An 18,961-nucleotide genomic window follows, 5' to 3' on the forward strand; every position below is an offset into this window, starting at 1 on the left:
CAATTTGGTAGACGGTGGTTGCGGCGATAGGGGTTCTACATACGGCGTGACGGACAAGGACAAACGCTTGGTTGGAGCGGCGGGTAGGCGGGTGGGTTACTCGGGCAATGCACACACACACACAAGATGCGATACCCCCTTTTCGAGAGACACTATTTCTTTAGACTACAATCCATCTCCCTTTTTTTTTTTTTTCCTTGCTTGTTTGATTGGTTGGTTTGCGGTGTGACGTATTCCGCGTCTTATGAATAGTATGTGGTCTGTAATAGTTGTGCTTGGAGGTAGCAAGGATCGTGAACTGGCCTCCCTCACGTAGCTACTGTTGGTAGACGGGCGAGAAGACAGAGAGGCGGTAGATGTGGTGGACCTGGTGACCGGCAAGAAAATCAATCGCTTCGTTGGACAGAGGAGGAGACATTGAAAGGATGACGGAGTTTTGTCATGGATTCAGATCGTGAGCCATGAGTTGAGTGGCTTCTCCTATACTGGGTAGACTGATTGAATAATTGGCTCCAAGCATGCTGCTCATTTTTTGCATCTATGTACAGTAGGATGCCTCTACTACCATGCTCCATGCTCGACAGATGCGACCTGTGATATGGGCAAAAAAGGACATAAAGTTTGCTGTTCAGCCTCATCAAAAAATGTGAGACGATCGTTCATTCTCACGCCTACAGTTTAATCGACACGTCCCACGCATCCAACGCCAACGCCACACCGCTCAACACGGCGACATACGCCACCAGCACCGCCGCGGCGGGCAGCTCGGCCATCTGCAGGGTCGGCAGGGCCAGGTTGACGAGGCCGGTCAGCAGGTTGGCGAGCAGAAAGACGGCGAGCCCGTTGCGGTTGAAGGCCCACAGCACGCGGCTGGTGGCGTCGCGGGCGCGGCGGCGCTCCTGGTCTGCGCTCAACTTGGCGCCGTTGTCGCCGTAAAGCTGGGGGAACACGAGCGTTTCGATGGCGCAGAAGAGTGCCAGTTGGCCGCTGTTAAAGGCCGCCACCCATAGGTAGTAGGGCAGGTTGGCGAGGCGGCGCGAGGGGCGCAGGTTCAGGCCGGAGTAGGCGGTGCTGAGGGCGTAGAGGGTTGTCCAAGCGGCGGTCCAGAGGAGGAGACGAGGGAGCGGGTGGGAGAGGAGGGTTTGCGTGTGTGGAAGGTTGGAGAGGCGGAGACGGAAGGGATTGAAGCGGTGGTTGCGCAGTTCGGCGATGAGTTCGTGGAGGGAGTCTTTGGTGAGACGGACGGCCGAGGGACGCCGTGCTGGACGGCTGCTACTGCTCGAGGAGCTGGCTGCGTTGGTAGCGGTGCTCGAGGGGGACAAAGTCCTTGGTAATATGTACATGCCAGTGGAGCGGCCGGCAAGGAAGATGGCCAGGTAGCCCAGAAAGGAGAAGATGCCCTCGCGGTTTTGGAGGAACAGGTTCTTCCGCGGAGCCGCGATGATGAGAGCAGTCAACTCTGTAAAATCGAGCGCAATCTCATATGCTAGTCCCAGAATGAGGGAGAGAGCCGCGTACGAGGGGAGAATGGAAAATGCCGACTCAAAGAGTGCCACGAAGGGGGGCAAGAAGCCAAGCGTGAAGAAAAAGTTCCAGTGCACGCCGTACTCGGTGACGTGTTCGGCATAGTCCAGGCCCTTGACGCTATACAGACGGATGAGACCGAGGACGAGAAGTGGCAGCGAGTGCCGGAATGATGTGTACAGCCGCCTACCCAGCGGTGTAGAGCTACGACTGGCCTGCTGTTTGAGGATAGCCCTCGCGGAGACGACACCAGCGGAGAAGACGAAGGAACCGACGCCCAGGTCCATCAATGACGTTCCCCAGTTCTCCACTTTGGCGAAACGCCTTGGAAATATCTGAAAGTCCACGGCCAGAATGGCCACGCATGTTATGACCAGCATTGCGCCCCGCCACGCTGTAACGAACGGCTTTAGAGGTAGGGGATCTTTGGCGGCTGTGTTGGCCTCTGCCCTCGAGGACGACGGAACTCGAGCGTGGCTATGGGTATTGGGCGGAGCTGACGCAAACGATACAAAGACTGCATGCGATATGAGAAGGGCGTTCAACAGCCACGGCGAATCCGAGTAAAGAGTTGTAGCAAGAAGGATTGCAATGCAATTTAACAGGACGTCGGTAACGGCTGCGGCGAGGGTGTAGGGAGTGAAGAAGCTTTGGCGCGACTGGAGAACTGACCATAGAAGGACAGCGGCCTGTAAAACAAGTCAGTGGAGGAAAACAGCTACTTGGATGAAGCTATACGCACTGGCGCAACGAGTGTTACGGTGTTGATCTCCCACACGGTGCCTCCGGTCAAATTGGAGACGAAGGCCTCCTTGGCAGCCTTATCGTAGACCATGGTGGGATTGGATAGGGAAGAAAAAGAGGGTGTCAGCGCAGTAATTCCATGGTTTGATGTTTGGATGACGCGCGAAGAAACGGGCGCGGTGGACTTTGGTGGAGCTGGAAGCTGGCATCTTCCTGAATCTTCAGGCAGAAACGAAGAATACTAGTCCGCCGATCTCCCGCTCTCCGCCGATTGTCAGCCGGAACAGAGATATTCCGATGGGACTTCTTGCCTTCTCTGTCACCTGCGTATGGTCTCGATAATACACCCATTACTGCATTTCATTGTTCTTTAATGGACTAATAAAGCCATCAGACTGAGGACTCTCGAGAAAGTTGCCTGCCCCACTCCGAACATTAGCCATCGTCACTGCTGGAGCTTCCTGCTCACAACTCCATGATGCCGGATAGATAGCATCATTCGGCTCCCTTGGAATAAAATCCAACAACAAATGGGTGATAGGTGTTTTAGGAAAATTTGCATAAGAGCAGCTGTTAGATTCAGTAGGGGAATGATTATTCTGTATTTCACGTCAGCCTGGCCCTCTGGGCTAGACGATGTGGTCAGTGTAGCATTGCAAAAATGGACGCCATGTCGTCCTACTACAGCACCTCATGCAGCACCAATCGAGGCGGAATAGTTCATTCGCCATACGCCATTTTTTAGCCGCTTTGTCGTTACAAACTGCAGGTGACAGGCTTTCCCAAACCCTGGAAACAAAGTCCTTGGTGAATGCATGATTGCCTTGATCTGGCGGCCCGGAGCGCGATCCGATGATGTGGCCCAGGTAGAGGTCGTGGATGGCAGGAGCGGTCGATGGCACCTGTCGAGTCGACTTCGCCGCTCCGCCCACCTCGAACGCCCACCCACCAACCAACAACTTTCGGCTCCGCCGCATCTCCCACAACAAGCCGCATCCTCGACTTTGTGTCCCAGTCATTCATTCGCGCCTCTTCTCTTTGCGTTCTGATTCCTCCTGGCTGCCGCCGCCTCTCCTTGTTTCTCATCCAGTTAACCGTCTCCATCCATCATACCTGACACTCCCTCGTCGCCCGCCAGCATGCCTGGCCCACTGATCGAGCGTACAAGGGCTCAAAAGCCTGGTCGCTCATCCATTCCTTTTCCCATTGCTCCACATCCCCGGCGCCAGGAGAATCTGCGTAAGCCAGACGACAAGCTCCCTGCTGCTGACATGGAAGGCGACAAACCTCACTTCATGGCTGGCACCACATCTTCATCCACCCGCAGCATCACCCCAACCAACAAGGCACACAAACGTGCGCCCACCCCTCACGCGCTGCTGGCCTTGTCGTTTGGCGGAAAGCGTGGCGACCGCCGTCGTCTCGATGAAGACGACCATTCAGCAGATGGAAAGGCCGAGCGCCAGAACACTCGCGAAGACACTCCGCCCACGGTAAGCAACAAAGTCTTCTGAATCACACTCTTTGATTGACAAACTGGCAGGCGCGCTCGCGCGACACTACGCCCGTATCTCCACCAGACAAGCCCCTTCCAGGATTGCCAGCTGCTCAGCTAATCACCATGAGTCCCCCAAAACAGAGCCGTACCCTCATCGATGCTACGGAGCGCCCGCTTCGTGTCTCAATCGGCACGCCCAATGAGAAAGAATGGCCCGTCCTCTACCCGTCGCAGCCCGCGACTCCACACGCACTGGAAACTTTTGCCCAGCTTCACTCCGTCGACAACAATGAGACCGGTGGCGAGACGGATGCAGACAAGGACCATGATCGTATGACCATCAAGCTCTTGACACCTGGTGGTCACTCTGAGCCTCCGTCCGAAGAGCGCACCAAGCATCAGATCAACGAATTGGAAGACGGCATAGTATATGACCCATAAGCACCTCAAATATCCACATGTGCTGACTTGAGAATAGCACCACTTGGCTACCGAGCCGACTGCTTCCGATGAAAGGCGTCCGACCACCTCAGAGTCTGATAGCACAGTGAAGAGCTTTCCGCAACCCAAAGCAAAGTTGGTTGATATCCCTCCGCGTCACACGAGTTCAGAGCAGCACCAAAAGGCAAAATTCACAGGCAAGTCGCCAAATGGCTCCATTCCTCGCTATGTAGGAACTGCTCGTCGTGAGAACCGGAAGCCCCGCATGAAGCCTGTCCCAGCCGCGCTTCAGCTGCACGATTCGACTCGCAAAAAGAGCGCCATCCCTGTCGCAGCAAAGTCTCCGTCCTCCTCGAGCCCGACTGTGGCCCACGTAGCCACTCCCCCTGAAGTTCCGACCACACCTACTGTCGATTTCTCCCTGTCCACCATCAAGGACGAAGATACGGTGTGCATGGATGATGCACCGGGAGCAAACACCCTCATGAGATGTGGACCACAACGCCGCCCGACTTACAGAGAGTCGGCTAGACATCAAGCTTACAGTGCTGAGTCCGTGGGTGAAGGCGATTCAGGTAATCCTCCACCGAGTTGTGTCTACAGGGAGCATTCAGCTCCTCGGATTCGACTTGGGCGAAAATTAACGACATGAGCTAATGATGTTGGAGAAGCAGACGCGGCCATGCTGGCAAGTCACCAGGGCCCCAGGCCGCCGATACCTACTCGCGCTCCATCTCGCAAGGGTAGCGTTCCTCATAGAGGCCTTCGCCTCCGTGAGTCTTCAATCTTTACTGAGCATTTGACAGTCTCGGTTCCCGCCCGTGTCGACGACGACGAGCCAAAAGATACGGCATCAAAGCTTGAAGACCACAGCTTGGCGCTCGCGCAGCTTGAGGGTAACGGCACTGGTCTGGTAAAGAGGTTCTCTGGCAAGAAGCGCGCCTCGATTCCCAGTGCTCGTTCGAGCATCACGAAGCCTCCTCAGGTCCCTGCAGTTCAACCAACTGAAAAGAACGCTCGCCGCAGCAGTGTATCCAGCCGCCCTTCGGTGAACACCAAAGCTCCACGCGTGCCCACAACTCAACATAGCGAGAATGCTACTCGTCGCCGCTCCCTTCCCTCGACAGCGTCTTTCCGGCCTCCTGTACCAGCCAAGGATTCGACTCGTCACCTATCCCACAAAAAGCCTCCGCAAGGCCTTACTCGTGGGGTCAGCGCCACTCCTTCAACTCTCCCGCTCGCCAAGACCATGGACGACGATTCCATCGGTCCTGAGACCCCCACTATCTCTGTGACCAAGCACAAGTCCACGACTAGGAACAAGCTGGCTACTGGCCTCCGAGGCCTTTTTCACAAGAAGAGCACGGACCTGAAGCGCGGTTCGGTCGCACCTGGAAGTAGCCCTGCACCTGAGATGCCTGACACTGTCACGACTCACTCGAAGAAGCGCATGTCGAACTTGAGACACAATCGCAGGACGTCCCATCTGCCAGAAAAGACGCTTCCTGAAAGCCGACCCGAACCCGAAAAGACCCCTGGACGCTCTGAAATGATAAAAGCCGCCGACATTGCTATGGAGTTCGCCGATTCTGCTCAGGTGGAGACGAACTATACCAGAAAGGGACAGCTGCTGTCTGCTGCCACTGCCTTGCTCACGGCTATTGATTGCATGAAGCAGGCAAACATTGCCAAGGAGAAAGCCGAGCAGGCTGCTCGAGAGGCTGCCATGCATCAGGAATTGATGCTTGAGAGTCTTACTACCATCATCAGGATGATTGGAGGCGACGGAGGTGCCACGACCACGGCTGCGAGTGCCGCAACTCTCAGTCGTTCTGGTCGGCGCACCCCCAAGACTCCCATGACGCAAGTGGCGGACTGACCTGTTGTGCTTTAGACTCGATCCTGCGCACCGCAATTACGTCTCTGCGGACCGCCTCTACTCGAAAGTCACGTCCACAACACAAGACTCTGTCGTGGCTCGGAATATGCGATCGACACGTTAGTCAAGGTTTGGGAGAATGATATACATCGAGTGGCGTTTGCAAGTGGGTTTGCGGGGAAAAGGTAGCGGGCAAAGCTGGGGGATATTCATGTATGCTTGATCGGGTTTGTAGTTACTGGGAGAATTGCTTGGAGGGTAGGGAGACTAGCCGACAGAGTTGAGCAGCATTTGAGTCGTTGGTCAGAGAAGGGATTCTAGAGATCCTGTCTTCTGATTACTGGGACTTGATAATTCTACCGAGATGATAGTTTCGAAAAGAACCCACTGGACGAATGTAACCTTGGTGACATTCATTTGATGGAAGTGATCAAGTTTTGGCATCGGACTTCAAGAACGTCTCAAAGCAACGCCCTCCTTGGCATGATCTTCGCATGATGGTGCAGGCAGAGAAAGTCCTCCATCGCGATTTTCCACTTCGGGCACGCCGAGTTGCTCCTCCTCACTCCGCCACCCTCCTCATACTACCAAAGACAGCGTTACCTTACTTGATGGTGATGGAGGCGCTCCTGCACATTTGAAGAAGAATGCTAGTCTGGCCAGTCAAACAGCCGTCATTCCCTCGTTGATGATTGCCCAAAACCTACGAAAGACAGGCAAAATCTTGCGTGTGAAGATTTTACGAGGGATCTAGATTGGAGAGTCGTCATGTTTGTGGAGCCGAGTTGATGTCTATGTGCCATGCGTTTGTTGAAGGACCGAGAGAGAGAGAGAGAGAGAGAGGGAGGAGAAAGCATGCATATGTTCCACCTGCGCACATGCGCCATCTTGCCATACCATGCCATGCCAACATTATATCAAATATTCGAAACCCCAAAATGCAACAAAGATGCAAATCGGGACCACCGCCTCGTCCCACGTCCACGCAGCGTTGGCCAGGGACTTACCCCTGCCCCACACCACCCTGCCCCTGACGCTCCAACCTCTCCGCCTCCTCCCTCGACCTCCTCTCCTCCAGCTTCCTCGCCCTCTCCTCGCCCAGCGTGCCGCCACACCAGACAGCAACAGGGGCGGCAGCAAAGGCGCTCAGCACAGCCAAACTCCACCAGACAGTGCCCCAGCCGGCGTCGGTCTTGACGTCGCCGGCCCAGATGGGGCCGACGAGGGCGCCGCCCGCCCAGCCGACGTTGAACAGCCCGTACGCCTGCGCGTACGCGCCCTTGGGCCCGAAGACGCCTGGATTGGCGCGCTCGCGCGCGTCGACCACGTAGCTGATTTCGGCCATGACGACGGGCGAGAGGGCGGCGAGGGCGAGGCCCAGCAGGGCGAGCAGCGCGCAGAGGAGGACTTTTTGCTGGAGGGAGTCGTGGTCGACGTAGCGCATGCAGGCCATGACGGGGGCGGCGGCGATGAAGCCCGCCGTTGCGGGATAGCGGGGGGACGTGCGGTCGGCGAGGTAGCCGAAGACGGGGGCTAGGAACGAGGGGACGACGATGGGGAGGAAGATGAGGCCGGCGCCTGTGGAGCTGAAGTTGAATGTTTCGCGCGTGTAGAGCGGCACCACGGCGTCGAGTGCGCCGAAGATGATGGACATGGTTAGTGCGGCGAAGAGCGCCGTCACGAGACGCGGCGACGAGAGGAGTGTGATGGTGGGTGGGAGTTTGCGGCCGATGCGTGTCGAGGTGGCGCGCAGTGATGATGCTGCTGCCGTGGTGCGTTGAGGCGTCAAGGCAGCTCCACCGGCGCCGTTGTTCGTCTCGTGTGCATCCGGTGTCGCTGATTGTGGCCGTGTGCTGCTGCCAGCGACTGTCTTTTCCGCGTCTGGACACGAGGTCTCCGGCCTGGACGGGCCAGCGAACGAAACCGAGTCCTTCTTTTCGTCATCCTCTGGCTCCACCGTCGTCTCAATCGGTGCCGCTGCGCTCGTTGCCCCGTATCCACCCTTCTCAGCGACCGAGAGGTCGGCAATCTCGCCAGAGCTCTGCGACTCCCACCTCCTCGCCACCTTCTTCTCGACCAAGACCAGGCGGAGCACAATGTCCAACCCGATGATGGCGTACGTCATGGCGAAGACGGCATTGTAGCCGGCTTGGTTGTAGACGACGCCGCCGAGGAGCGGCGCGATCAGAATTCCTAGGCTCATTGCTATGCTCACGTAGCCCATGGCCTGGCCGGCGTCGGTTTGGCCAACCGTGTCCACAATCAGGGCAAGGCCCACCACCCACACCACGGCTGCCGAGAGGCCCTGCAGCACGCGCCCGGCGATGAAGATGCCTATGGTTCGACCGACGTTTATCATGACGGTGGCGCCAGCGAGCGCTAGGAGGCCGAGGAGGAGAGGTAGGCGCCGACTGCTCGAGTAGTCTGCGAGCCACCCACAAACCGCTACATCACCAAAGTCAGTCGACGAAACCCACTGGATGGGGTTGGATGGGAACAGGCTTACGCGAGGCGGCAATAAGAGCGGCGCCATACACGGCAATGAGAAGAGAGTTCCAATGCTGGACTGCGAGGTGGTCAGCGATTGGATTTTGCAAACCCCTTTTCCAACCGCGTGCCGCTTACGTGAATCTTGACTGATGCCAACCCGCCCAGTCAAGGCGTATGGCATGACGGGGACGATGACAGCGTAGAGAAAGATGTCCTGGAGTACATCAGCAACGGCGTCCCTCACGTGACGGATGCATGGCAAATAAGGATCTCAAAGCAGTCGAAAACATAGTGCGAACTGGCAGCAAGACATACCGTAAACACCGCCATTGCAACACTTGCGCAGATGAAGGCCGAGCTGGACCTATACCGCAGCAGCCACGGCGGTCTCTCGTGCTGCTGCAGGACCGTCTGCCTGACGGCCGCCCACCACCCCGACCGCCCCAACTCTTCTGCCATGCTTGCAGTAGCCGCCTTCGTTCTGTCTCTTGGCTGGTTCGATCAAGGGAAGGGGTGCCGCAATCGTTTTCCGGCAGAACCTCCGTTTTTCTGAATGGTGCTCGCTTGCGTGTTGATCAGGTGCCTGCATAGAGCATTAGCGGCCGAGTAGAACGATGGACTAGGTAGGCGACGGCAAGTTTTTGACAGACAGCGGCAGCGGTAATAGGACGTACGCAGTAGACTTTACAGTTGTCAATGTCAGAAATTTTGTTTGACAAAATGAACAAGTTTGAAGTTCGAAAAAAATATCCCAAGACTCTATGGTCGGTTGTTTTCGAAGCGGCTTGCAAGGCGCTGCTTGCCAATCGGTGCCGAGCCCGTGTAGTAGTGTATGCAGACAGGGTGGCCAATCGACTCGACAGAAGCAACGAGAAAGAAGTCGGCGAGATTTGGCGAAAGGGAGGATAAACGACGAGACAAGAGAAAATGTGGAAGAGGTAGAGATGAGAGAGGAAGGAGGGGAGTAGGTAGGGAAACAGACAGCAGCGAGGGCAGGCAGGCAGCTCCGATTTGATATACGCGGGCGGCACAGAGGCTTGGGGCAAACACGTCCCCCCCGAGTCACCGACAAATAATCTGCCAGCGGAGGAAATTTACCTACAGTACAAGGCAGGCTACACACCGTTCCAGTCCCTCTCTCTCTCTGTCCGCGGCAAAACTTTCTGCCGAGCTTGCTCTGCTCTGGTTGGTGCCACCAACTGCCCGTCAAATGGGGCGGTGACGAGAGCGAGGTGGGTGAGGTGGGTGTGCCAGAAAGGTCACCGCGTGCACGCTCTTCTCTATGCCACACTGGTGCTGCTGTGCGGTGGTTGGTAGTATACGGAGTCAGCCAGCAGCCGACTCTTTTGGGAGCAAAGTGGGTCGGGTCGTTTGTCAATAATGAAACAGAAAAGACTGCCGCTGCTGTCGTTTACTTAGTCATTCAATTGCTTCGATTGTTCGGTTCTGGCGTGTCTGTCGCATCCGATTCTGCGGCCTCAATCGGGCAGTTCCGCGCGGAAGTTGTGTACCGTTGTGGTAAGACGTGTTTGCTTGACTAAGAAACGTACGAGGAGTCGCGGCGCGAGGGATGAGGGCCTCTGGATTGAATGGATGGACAATGATGACGCATTTCGTGTAGTGGCTGCTTTGGGAAAGCATGTCGCGGCTGGGCGAGGGCTCGGTTACCACGCGCGCGGGGACGACAACTACACCCAGGTGGAGTCGAGGCGTTTGCAATTACATCCGAGCTCGATAACGCGTTTTGATGACAGTTGAGGTCAAGCATCGACATGCAGATTCCAACATGCAATGGAAGATTTCCTTCAACCTCACCTCTCACTATTTTTGGCCAAATCAACACACAACACCACAAAGACCCTCCTCACTTTAAAGAAACATTCCAATACAGTCAGACACAAAGCACAAGCAACATGGCCTCTCTATCAAAGCAACCAAAAATTACAAAAAGGAAGCGAGGCGGCGATGCGATGCATGTCCACCACCATGATGGTCCCAAGCCTCTTGGCGCTCGCTGTCACTTGCCCTGCCTGCCTGCCGACGACCTCAACCAATCAAGGCCTTGGCTCGTCCCGGTGCTTCAACAACGTGTGCCCTTGCAGCTTCACCACCTAGCTTCACCAAGCGAGCACCAACAAAACACAGCCGGCTGTCTGTCCGCAGACACCGGACGGAAATACGAAGGGCATCTCATTGCGCATTTGCGCCCGTGGTTACGCCGCCTGGTAGGAAACGAGTTCCTCCGGTGTCTTCGCCATTCCACATAATTTCCATGTGGCCACAGACAGACTGCGGCGAAGCAAAGCAGAAGTGATTGATGAATTGGGATTGAAGAAAATGTGGTTGCTGCAGAGAGTAGTAGTAATCCATGATGCATCCGACCGACTAGACACCGGTCCCTCCTTCCATCCATCCGTACCGCCAACGTCCATGTCAAGCAGCACCGCGCGTGTCCAGTCGTCAGTTGAAAATTCCGTCGTGTCCCTTCCAGTAATGCGCCTGTCGTCTATCCAGACACCGCCAGACCTGCCCCGGCAACAACACCATCGACACCTCTCAAACATCAAGCCAAGCAGAGCCAGCCAGTCATCCATCCATCCATGCCACCTGTGTCGTTTTCGTTGTCGGGCAAAGGGGCTTAAAATCATGTTGGTATTCTCCTGTGTAGCGCTATGGCAGGCAGATCTCAGAATCGTCTTTCTCTCATCTCGCGTTCGTGCGCGCCCAGGTATTCTCCGCGGACGTTGATAAAGGCGCCAGGGCCGCCGTCTTCGGCCAGCGTGTCTACGAGCGCCTCTGTTTGCTTGACGAGTTGCTCCAATGCTGCACTTGAGGACTTGCCCAGGCTCACTATTTCTCGTGTTAGCAAATTCTTATGCAGGAGATTTCTCATTCACTCACCCAATATGGCCGAATTGAGCTCTTCTGCCACTGGTGTCCTTCCATTCTCGTCCAGCATGTGTGCCAAGGGGCTTTGTCTTGGGTCGCTGTAGGCCATGAGGGCAAAAGTGTTTTCGAGTTCGCGCTTGACTTCCTGCCTAGGGTCGCTGCTAAACTCACTCTTGAGCTCCTGCCCGTACTGCAGCATTTCGCCAAGCAAGTTTTCGACTTTGCCGCCATCCGAGTCGCTGGTGTCCATGGTGTCGGCTGTTCTATTGTTTGTTGTGGCGGTGGCAGCTGGTGCCGTATTACTGCCATCCATGGTTGCGTGATCGTCGATTTCCATGGAGTTGTCGAACACGTCGTCATAGGCCGTGTGTCCATTACTGCCTGCCGGAGGTTTTCCGTACGATTGGGTGGATGGATTTTGAACATCTGTACAGCGACGAATCATTTCTATGAATTTTCGACATCGAAGTCGGAAGTAAATGTTTTCGTTCTCGCGGAGGACCATGGGGTAGTATGCGTTGGTAAGTTTGAGGGCCTTGTCGATATCGCCATCGAGGATCGCAGCACGAATTTCTGTGAGCTGTCAGCAGCCAATTATCTGTACAAATTCGAGCACATACTTTGCCGATTGATTGCATCAACGTCTTCTTCTGGCTCGAGATCCTTGGTGTGCGAATTTCCGCCTGCTAATGCCCGCGATTCTTCGCGAACCTCTGCAGCAAATGCACGCGCGGTCTCGACGTATCCATCGTGAGCAAGGTACTGAGCGATTAGCTCGTGAATGAGAGCCGACTCGTCCAGTCCCGGCTTGAGGCTCGACACATTCCTCGTGCTGATCTCCCGCTGGATCGCAAATTGCTCTTTCTGCACCAAGTCAGCAAGCCTGGATCGTCAAGATCCGGAATAGTCCCTACCCTGAACTCGCGATCAATGTCATAAACGAATGGATCTTGTCCAAAGTTTGTCCGCAAATGCTCCCCAGGCTTCTTCACCCCGATGCTGGGATACAGGTCCTCCTTCTCAGCTGGAACATTTCGAAAAGCAGTGCCTTTTTAGGTTAGCGATAGCTTGGTCAGGACTTGACTCCCAACGTACCAAGATTAACGCCGTTCTTTGTGAAGAAGGCAGTGTTGTTTCTGAAATTAATGCCGCAACCAATGACATCTGCCGTGCCAAACTTGGGACCGTATGCCTTTCCAGAAGACGTGCTGCAGAAACTGAATCCGTCGTCGCCGTGGTAACCCCAGGATTCTGGCTCCCAGCCGGGCAATCTATGAAGGGCGACTTTTGACGAAGAAAATCCTATACCAATCAAACTGTGGTCCATTGTCAGCATCCGCACCCACGACCCGATTTCGACATGTACTGACCCTTCTTTTCCTTTGCCAACTACTGTGACTTCGTAGTAATAAATGCCACTTTGCCGGGGTATGGGATAGTCCGCCCTCACCGATAACGCCTCGTCGTGTGTCTTGCTCTGAGCGCTGCACTTGACCTCGAGTCCATCGCGGAGGAGTTCGAGACCCCCGGCCTTGTCCTCTTCACTCCATCTTGTAGGCCACGACCTGTCCCTGTCATCCAAGTATGTCACCGGAGGTGCCCGCTCGATGATGTCGTGCGTCATGCCGCGATGTGAGGGGACCATCTTGTGAAGGTTGGCGCCGGAGGAGCTCCGCGACAAAGAACGGTTGTCGGAAGTTTTGGCATCTCGTTGTGCAGACATGCGCGCGGCGTGGGATTCTGCGAGTCTTTCGGCGTATCGTGAGCCCTTGAGGTATGACGGCACGAAGAAGGCCGGTGCCGAGGGTTCTGAGCCAGGTGCAAACTGCCCGCCTGTAAAGACACCACCGGTTCTATTCGAACCAAGCCCAGAATTGTTTCCGTCCAAATCCATGCTGCGCGAGGCGTCCCTCGAGTTTGCGCGGGAGTTGTGGGCGGCGGAGCCGGTCTGGGCCTGCTGGTTGAGGAGATGGGAAAAGGCGCCTGATCGTGCTGGCTGGTTGATCGAGTTTGACCTGTTATTGGCTGCTCCTGCGGCGACAGATGCATATGATGATCTCCGATACATTGTTGATCCGACGCCGGCCGGGGTAGTGAGCGAGGTGTGAGAGCGAGGAGAGGGAACAGCGGGCGGCGGGTTCGTCATGAGAGGAGTGACCTGATGCCACCCAACGCCGCAGAGAGAGACAGCTGGGCTGCTTCACTAGGAGACGCGCCCCCGATGAGACGAGCAGAAGCGACTGCCGCGGGTTCGTTGCCGGTGGCCTATGACTGGGCTCCAAGCGTGCGATATGCCGGCCGTGATGTGATTGCTGGCAGTGATGCGATGGATGCGAGATGGTAGGATTGCAGCGAAATCAACGGCGGCCGTAATCACTGCCAGCCTCAAAAACAGACATCAGAAGCATTGCAGATGGCGTCAAGAGTAGAATTGGAGAAGAGTGCGGCGCAAAGCAGCCAGGCGTGGTGGTGAGGGCGTCGGCGGATCGATTGCGGGGACGAGCGAGCTCCTACCCCCGGTTTCCGCTCTCGACTTGTCGAAGTGAGTTCCCGACTTCAGCCACCATCATGTACCATCTCACCTGCACTGATCATTGTCTCGCAACCACGACTAATACCAAAAACGATGCTTCTTTACTGTCTACCGCACCTCGAGTGTTTTGTTCCTTGCTGTGGCCATCTGACATTACCCAACCGCAAATGAAATCGAAAAGAGTCCATCACACCGCTCCCGTAGGTACTGCCTGGCCCAGCCGAGCAAGTCACGCGCTGTATATCACTGGACATTCCCCTTTCCTGTCCTCCAAACTCCTGCCCTTTTTATAGTCCGCTCCCAAGACCGTGAACATGTTTCGCCAAAAACCCCGAAAGAAGTGACCCCGAAAACCATGCCTCGTATCCGGCACCGATGATCTCCCAGCATCCTTGCATGGGACAGAAGAAAGATGTAATTACAATGAAGATGTCGCTCAAGAAGTCTTTGTCGTCTCATGTGTCGACGTGAATTCAGATTCAGATCTGCGTCGAGTTAGCCATCCGTTTTTTAGACAGTGACGGATGAGCCAAGAGAGTAGATGATGGTCGACGTTGATGTAAACTTACCAAACGCTGAGAAGTCTAGACAGGCGTCATTGCTGGGACAGGCGAGCTGGCCAGGTTTGGAAGAGGCTTGTTTGGAGTGTCCATATTGCCGCCACTGCTGCTCTTCTCGCTGGGAATGGCACTGCTCTCGTTGACCTTGGCCGTCTCACTATTGCTGGTCGTATCGCTCTTGACGTCACCGTGCTCATCGACGCCAGTGTTCTTCTTCTTGGGAGCACGCCAGGTGGGGATTTCCCAAGACACGCCTGTAAAACTCTTGAGTTGGAAGCCCTTCTTCTCCCACTTGCGGCAAGGCTTGCCAGAACGGTCGAGGGCGCGAAGGCCGGCGTTGATGGCGCCCTGATTGGCCTTCGGGCCTAGCTTTTGAGTCGTGATGGGCATGACGCCAGTAAACGGGCCCTTGACTCCGTTGACATCGCCATTGGGGTCACCACTGCAGATGATTGTCAGCAAAAGTTCTCGAAAGGGAGTCGGCCTGATGGAATCGGGTAAAAGTATTCCGGTCTGACAGGCAGGCGAGGAGACTTACAGTCTAGGCTTCTTCTTGGGTCCAGGCTTGCCTCGCGGCTTGGGCATGCCGTCGGCAGTGAGGGCAGCTCCACGCTTCGATCCTGGCTTGGGACCAGGAATGCCCTTTCTCCGGCCTCCGTTCTGGGTTGGCGCTGCGGGAGGGTTGTTGGAGTCAATGGCCATGGGAGTGGTGCCGTTGGTGGAGGGAGCAGGTTGAGCGTCTGAAGCATTTTGCGACACGGGAGGGTCGGCGGTTTGCTCAGCCGGGGTAGAAATGGGAGTCGCGGAAGACAAAGACTTGGATCGCGCGTCGGTTTGGGGCGCTGGGTCGGAAGGAAACTTGGCGAGATCCTTGGGCGCGAGACGCAGCGTGATCATGAGCGACTTGGGCGACCTGGCGGCCATGGTGTCGTCGTCGGTGGGCGTTGGCGAGATGGTGGAAGAGACGGCGAGGTCGGGTTGACGATGGGATGGCGTGGTGTTGAGTCTGGTCTGCGGTCGCAATCTGCCACAGGCCTCCTGGGTGGTGAGGTGAGTCCCGGGTGTGACGGTGTGAACCGAGCGCAGTGTGGGATTTCGAAGGGGGGGGCGTGGTGCTGGTCGACTTGTATAGTGTCGAGCAGTCGAGGGTTATGGAGGTGGTGGGAGGAGGAAGAAGAGAAGAGGTGAGGGCGTAGGCGATGGCAGGAGGCGGCGCCTGGGAGGCTTAGGTTCCGGCATATTGTTGACTACTGGACCGTGGCAGCTCCCGCCTGGTGGGTGCTAGACGTTCTGAAGAACTCTCGCTGCCGTCCCCGACTCTGACCTCAAGCCCTGGCACGTCACGTGGATTATTACCTAAGGCGGAAATCAATAAGAGAGACTGGCAGAATAATTCAATCAGTTCCTGTCGTCTTCTCATTCATCTCCCTCGTCGGCCGCCCCTCGGTCTCCGTGCATGTGGCGAGCTTCCGTCCGGGTGAGGCCGGTGCCAGAGAGGGCAGAGGCTTTATCGAGGCCTTACCTTGCTTGCAGCTACTCCTAAGAGGGAGGGAACAAAGTCCTCACCCACGCCAAACCCAGATCAGACACAGCAAATACTCACACTCCTCCGTCCTCCCTACATGTACTCACACACAGACGTGGCCCCCGCCGTCTTCGTCACCGTTGGCTCTTGGCCGCATTCCACGCATCTGGTGTTTCGTGTCTTCGGCCGTCTCTCGCTGCCCCCCTCCGTCCCGGCGATCTCACGACGACCGGACTCTTTCGTTTGATTTGAGCCCAAGAAAAAAGCGAACCAACCCAAGTCCATCACCATCCCATCATCATCCTTGACACGTTCCATGTTGCCGCGCCACCACCCACCGCCCGACTCCAATCCCTCTCCCAACCACTCACTCTCTCCCACCGCTCCTCCCACGTCGTCAGCTCCGCGGCCCTGTCCCAAATCTCATCGCCACGCCCGCGCCCAGCTGATGTCCATCACCGCTCCTGCTTCCAATTTAACCAAGCTTCGCTTCCACTCTCCCAAGCTTATCCTTCACCGCGACACCATGCCCGCTCGTCTTGCATTCTGCTCACCCTGCTGACCGCACCCTCGTTTGTAGCAAAAGCCTCCGACGCCGTTTGACCCTTTGTCCTGGCCCACTGGCTTCATTTCACGCAACCGCTGCCTGTCGTACCAATTCTCCTTCTGCATGCTCGACCTTGTTTTGTTGCTTGCCATGCACCATGACCTGCACTATCGTCTTTCACAGCAACAATCACCCCATCCGTGCAATGCGTCCGCATACATCGCGGAACCTGGTCACAGTTACCGCAGCCAGTACTCAAAGGGAATCCAGACTTGAATCCACAGTGCAGAAAGCATTTCACTTCATCCCCCACAATTCGTGAACTGCCAGATCCCGCAAGTGGAGCTGGCTCAGAAAAAGCGATTGACGCGTGTGCCGCCATCAAGCGACGAACCATGGAAGCGTTGCCTCGACTGCGGGGATAGGGCCGTCACGTCTGAACAACAAATCTTTAGTCGCAAGTTTAGATTGCATCGCCACGGCTACAGACGCTTACTTTTTGCTGATGGTCACAGCAACACAGCTGGTCCAAGTCTCGGCCTACGTGGATTGAAAACATGATGACCTCCAACTGACACGACGCCAACTACATGCGGCGAGGCAAACGACGACCACCTCGTCCTTCCGCCAAGATGCGCCCCATCTGGAGACGCGCCGCCATCATTGCTCTACTACAGCCAGCAAGGCAGCCCCGACTCGTTCCATCCGCCATGCATCCTGTAGGCAGCCATAAAGACTGCGCCCATCTCCATCATCAAAATTAAATCACCATCCGTCAGCAGGCAAGAGAAGAAAAACCAGAGCCCACGCAAACAATAACGCCGACATCAAATCACACGCCAAACAGCCCCCACACGGGCAGCAGCGCAACCAGGAATCCAAAAGCCGGTGTTGATGTCACGTCATGGCACCATTGCCATCGGCTCCGAGCCGGGACGGTCGCGGTGCATCATCCTTTGCTCGGCCTCTCTCACCAGACGGCAGGCGGATTTCTTCTCGCTCCGAATATCCACCATTGCAAATTCGCATCCGACGCGCTGCGACTACTGGACGCGACGACGACGCGACGCGCGCGGTGCCACCTCGCCCACGCGTAAATGGCCGTCGTCGGTAAAACTCAATCTGTTTTGCGCCGACATCGCTCCAGGTCTCTGCTACCTGCGCGCGGCGCGCTGTCGGTTGCTTTGGCTCTCAGCGGCTACAACATAAGATGTCGTTTTCCGGAGTCATCACATGCTCAGGCGCTCGACCGCTCTTTACAATCATTCTTCATTCCCATCGTTTGGGTCTTAGGGCTTCTATCTACCAATTTTCTCAGCCACTTGCAAGCCGAGCGAGCAGCAATTCAAGCGATTGCATGATGGAAAAGACCATGCGAGCTGGTACGGGATTGCAATGGGAAGGATGGTTCGCTGAGTACGATTTTGGAGCGCCGTCAACCAAGCGATGAGATTCCATGTCGCCGTACATCCACAGCGGAGGGCAGATGGCGACATGCTTCTGTACAAGCAATGCACTATGTCTGGCATCTCGGCAGGTTTGTCAAGGTGGGCTTTTTTTCGTTTAAATGAGCACACTTTCGGGCGTGGTTTGTCTTGACATTTCTCTGTGCACACATCTCTTCCAATGCCGAGGGGACTAAGTCACGGACCCAACGAGGAGAGTGCAGCATGAGCAAAGCATATTGTTTGATGAAGCCAATGACAACGCTGTGGAGCTCTTGGGACTCAGGATTCGAACAATGGATGGCAGAAGGAGTATGCTGCAAAACCAGATCTCAGAAGAGATCGTGTTCAGCGCTGGGAATATCTAATTGTCAGCTTGTCTACTACGTAGGCAGTGATACTGTCACGAATATTTCCATCAGATGCGATTTTAGACGCCTTGTCGTGCGTATCCGCCTACCTGCCCAGTGCACAAAACTCTCCCATATCAGCAAGTCTCTCTTTGGGGCTTCACTTCCGCCAAGTTCAATGGAACTCAGTTGTCAAAATACTGCTCGCATCAACGGAGATGCACTTGGAATTTTCAGCGGGTTTCGTTGTGCAACTTCGGTGCTTCGGAAGCTTCAAGATGTAGGTCTTGTCGTCGATTCCACGAGTATAGCTTGGGACCCAGACGAAGAACAACATGTTGGAGGTTAAAGCACTCATTAAAAGCCTCTGCCGTGGCTCAGTCCAATCACTGTCTAGTTCTGGTTGATGGTGTTGAAGAGCTCCGCGAGTGCATGTTTAGTGCCTCAGGCACCAACCAGCGGTGCACCAGCACTAGCAGCGCTAGCGCCATGAACCCTGTCGTCTTTTCCCCAGATATCCAACGACTCGTCGCGAC

At 55.7% G+C, this 18,961-nt stretch overlaps 6 protein-coding genes across 6 annotated transcripts; 1 reads left to right on the plus strand and 5 right to left on the minus strand.

Annotated features, from left to right (window-relative positions):
* Positions 1–671: 671 nt before the first annotated feature.
* On the minus strand, positions 672–2,359 carry BKA78DRAFT_298387 (GWT1-domain-containing protein; the record flags this gene model as incomplete). Its single annotated transcript, XM_066886906.1, has 2 exons — positions 672–2,213; positions 2,267–2,359. 2 exons carry the CDS (start codon positions 2,357–2,359, stop codon positions 672–674), a joined length of 1,635 nt encoding a protein of 544 aa, XP_066741326.1.
* A 3,189-nt stretch (positions 2,360–5,548) lies between these two features.
* On the plus strand, positions 5,549–6,446 carry BKA78DRAFT_322163 (uncharacterized protein). Its single transcript, XM_066889098.1, has one exon. It carries the CDS (start codon positions 5,622–5,624, stop codon positions 6,084–6,086), a length of 465 nt encoding a protein of 154 aa, XP_066741327.1. The 5' UTR covers positions 5,549–5,621; the 3' UTR covers positions 6,087–6,446.
* On the minus strand, positions 6,427–6,990 carry BKA78DRAFT_322164 (uncharacterized protein). Its single transcript, XM_066889099.1, has one exon. The coding sequence runs from the start codon at positions 6,971–6,973 to the stop codon at positions 6,761–6,763; it is 213 nt and encodes a 70-aa protein (XP_066741328.1). The 5' UTR covers positions 6,974–6,990; the 3' UTR covers positions 6,427–6,760.
* A 99-nt stretch (positions 6,991–7,089) lies between these two features.
* BKA78DRAFT_333048 (major facilitator superfamily domain-containing protein) lies at positions 7,090–9,035 on the minus strand (the record flags this gene model as incomplete). The annotated part of the gene is made up of 4 exons (XM_066890039.1): positions 7,090–8,531; positions 8,593–8,652; positions 8,712–8,790; positions 8,892–9,035. The coding sequence occupies 4 exons, from the start codon at positions 9,033–9,035 to the stop codon at positions 7,090–7,092; spliced, it is 1,725 nt and encodes a 574-aa protein (XP_066741329.1).
* Positions 9,036–10,886: 1,851 nt separating this feature from the next.
* BKA78DRAFT_322170 (uncharacterized protein) lies at positions 10,887–13,927 on the minus strand. The gene is made up of 6 exons (XM_066889100.1): positions 12,836–13,927; positions 12,561–12,781; positions 12,380–12,513; positions 12,086–12,329; positions 11,478–12,038; positions 10,887–11,426 (listed from the first exon to the last, which is right to left on the minus strand). Exons 1-6 carry the CDS (start codon positions 13,609–13,611, stop codon positions 11,263–11,265), a joined length of 2,100 nt encoding a protein of 699 aa, XP_066741330.1. The 5' UTR covers positions 13,612–13,927; the 3' UTR covers positions 10,887–11,262.
* A 640-nt stretch (positions 13,928–14,567) lies between these two features.
* On the minus strand, positions 14,568–15,119 carry BKA78DRAFT_322174 (INO80 complex subunit Ies4-domain-containing protein). The gene has a single exon (XM_066889101.1). It carries the CDS (start codon positions 14,946–14,948, stop codon positions 14,583–14,585), a length of 366 nt encoding a protein of 121 aa, XP_066741331.1. The 5' UTR covers positions 14,949–15,119; the 3' UTR covers positions 14,568–14,582.
* Positions 15,120–18,961: the final 3,842 nt, after the last annotated feature.

This window comes from Phyllosticta capitalensis (genome assembly GCF_038381095.1).
Source record: "Phyllosticta capitalensis strain CBS 128856 chromosome Unknown BKA78scaffold_9, whole genome shotgun sequence".
Classification (NCBI taxonomy): Eukaryota; Fungi; Ascomycota; class Dothideomycetes; order Botryosphaeriales; family Phyllostictaceae; genus Phyllosticta; species Phyllosticta capitalensis.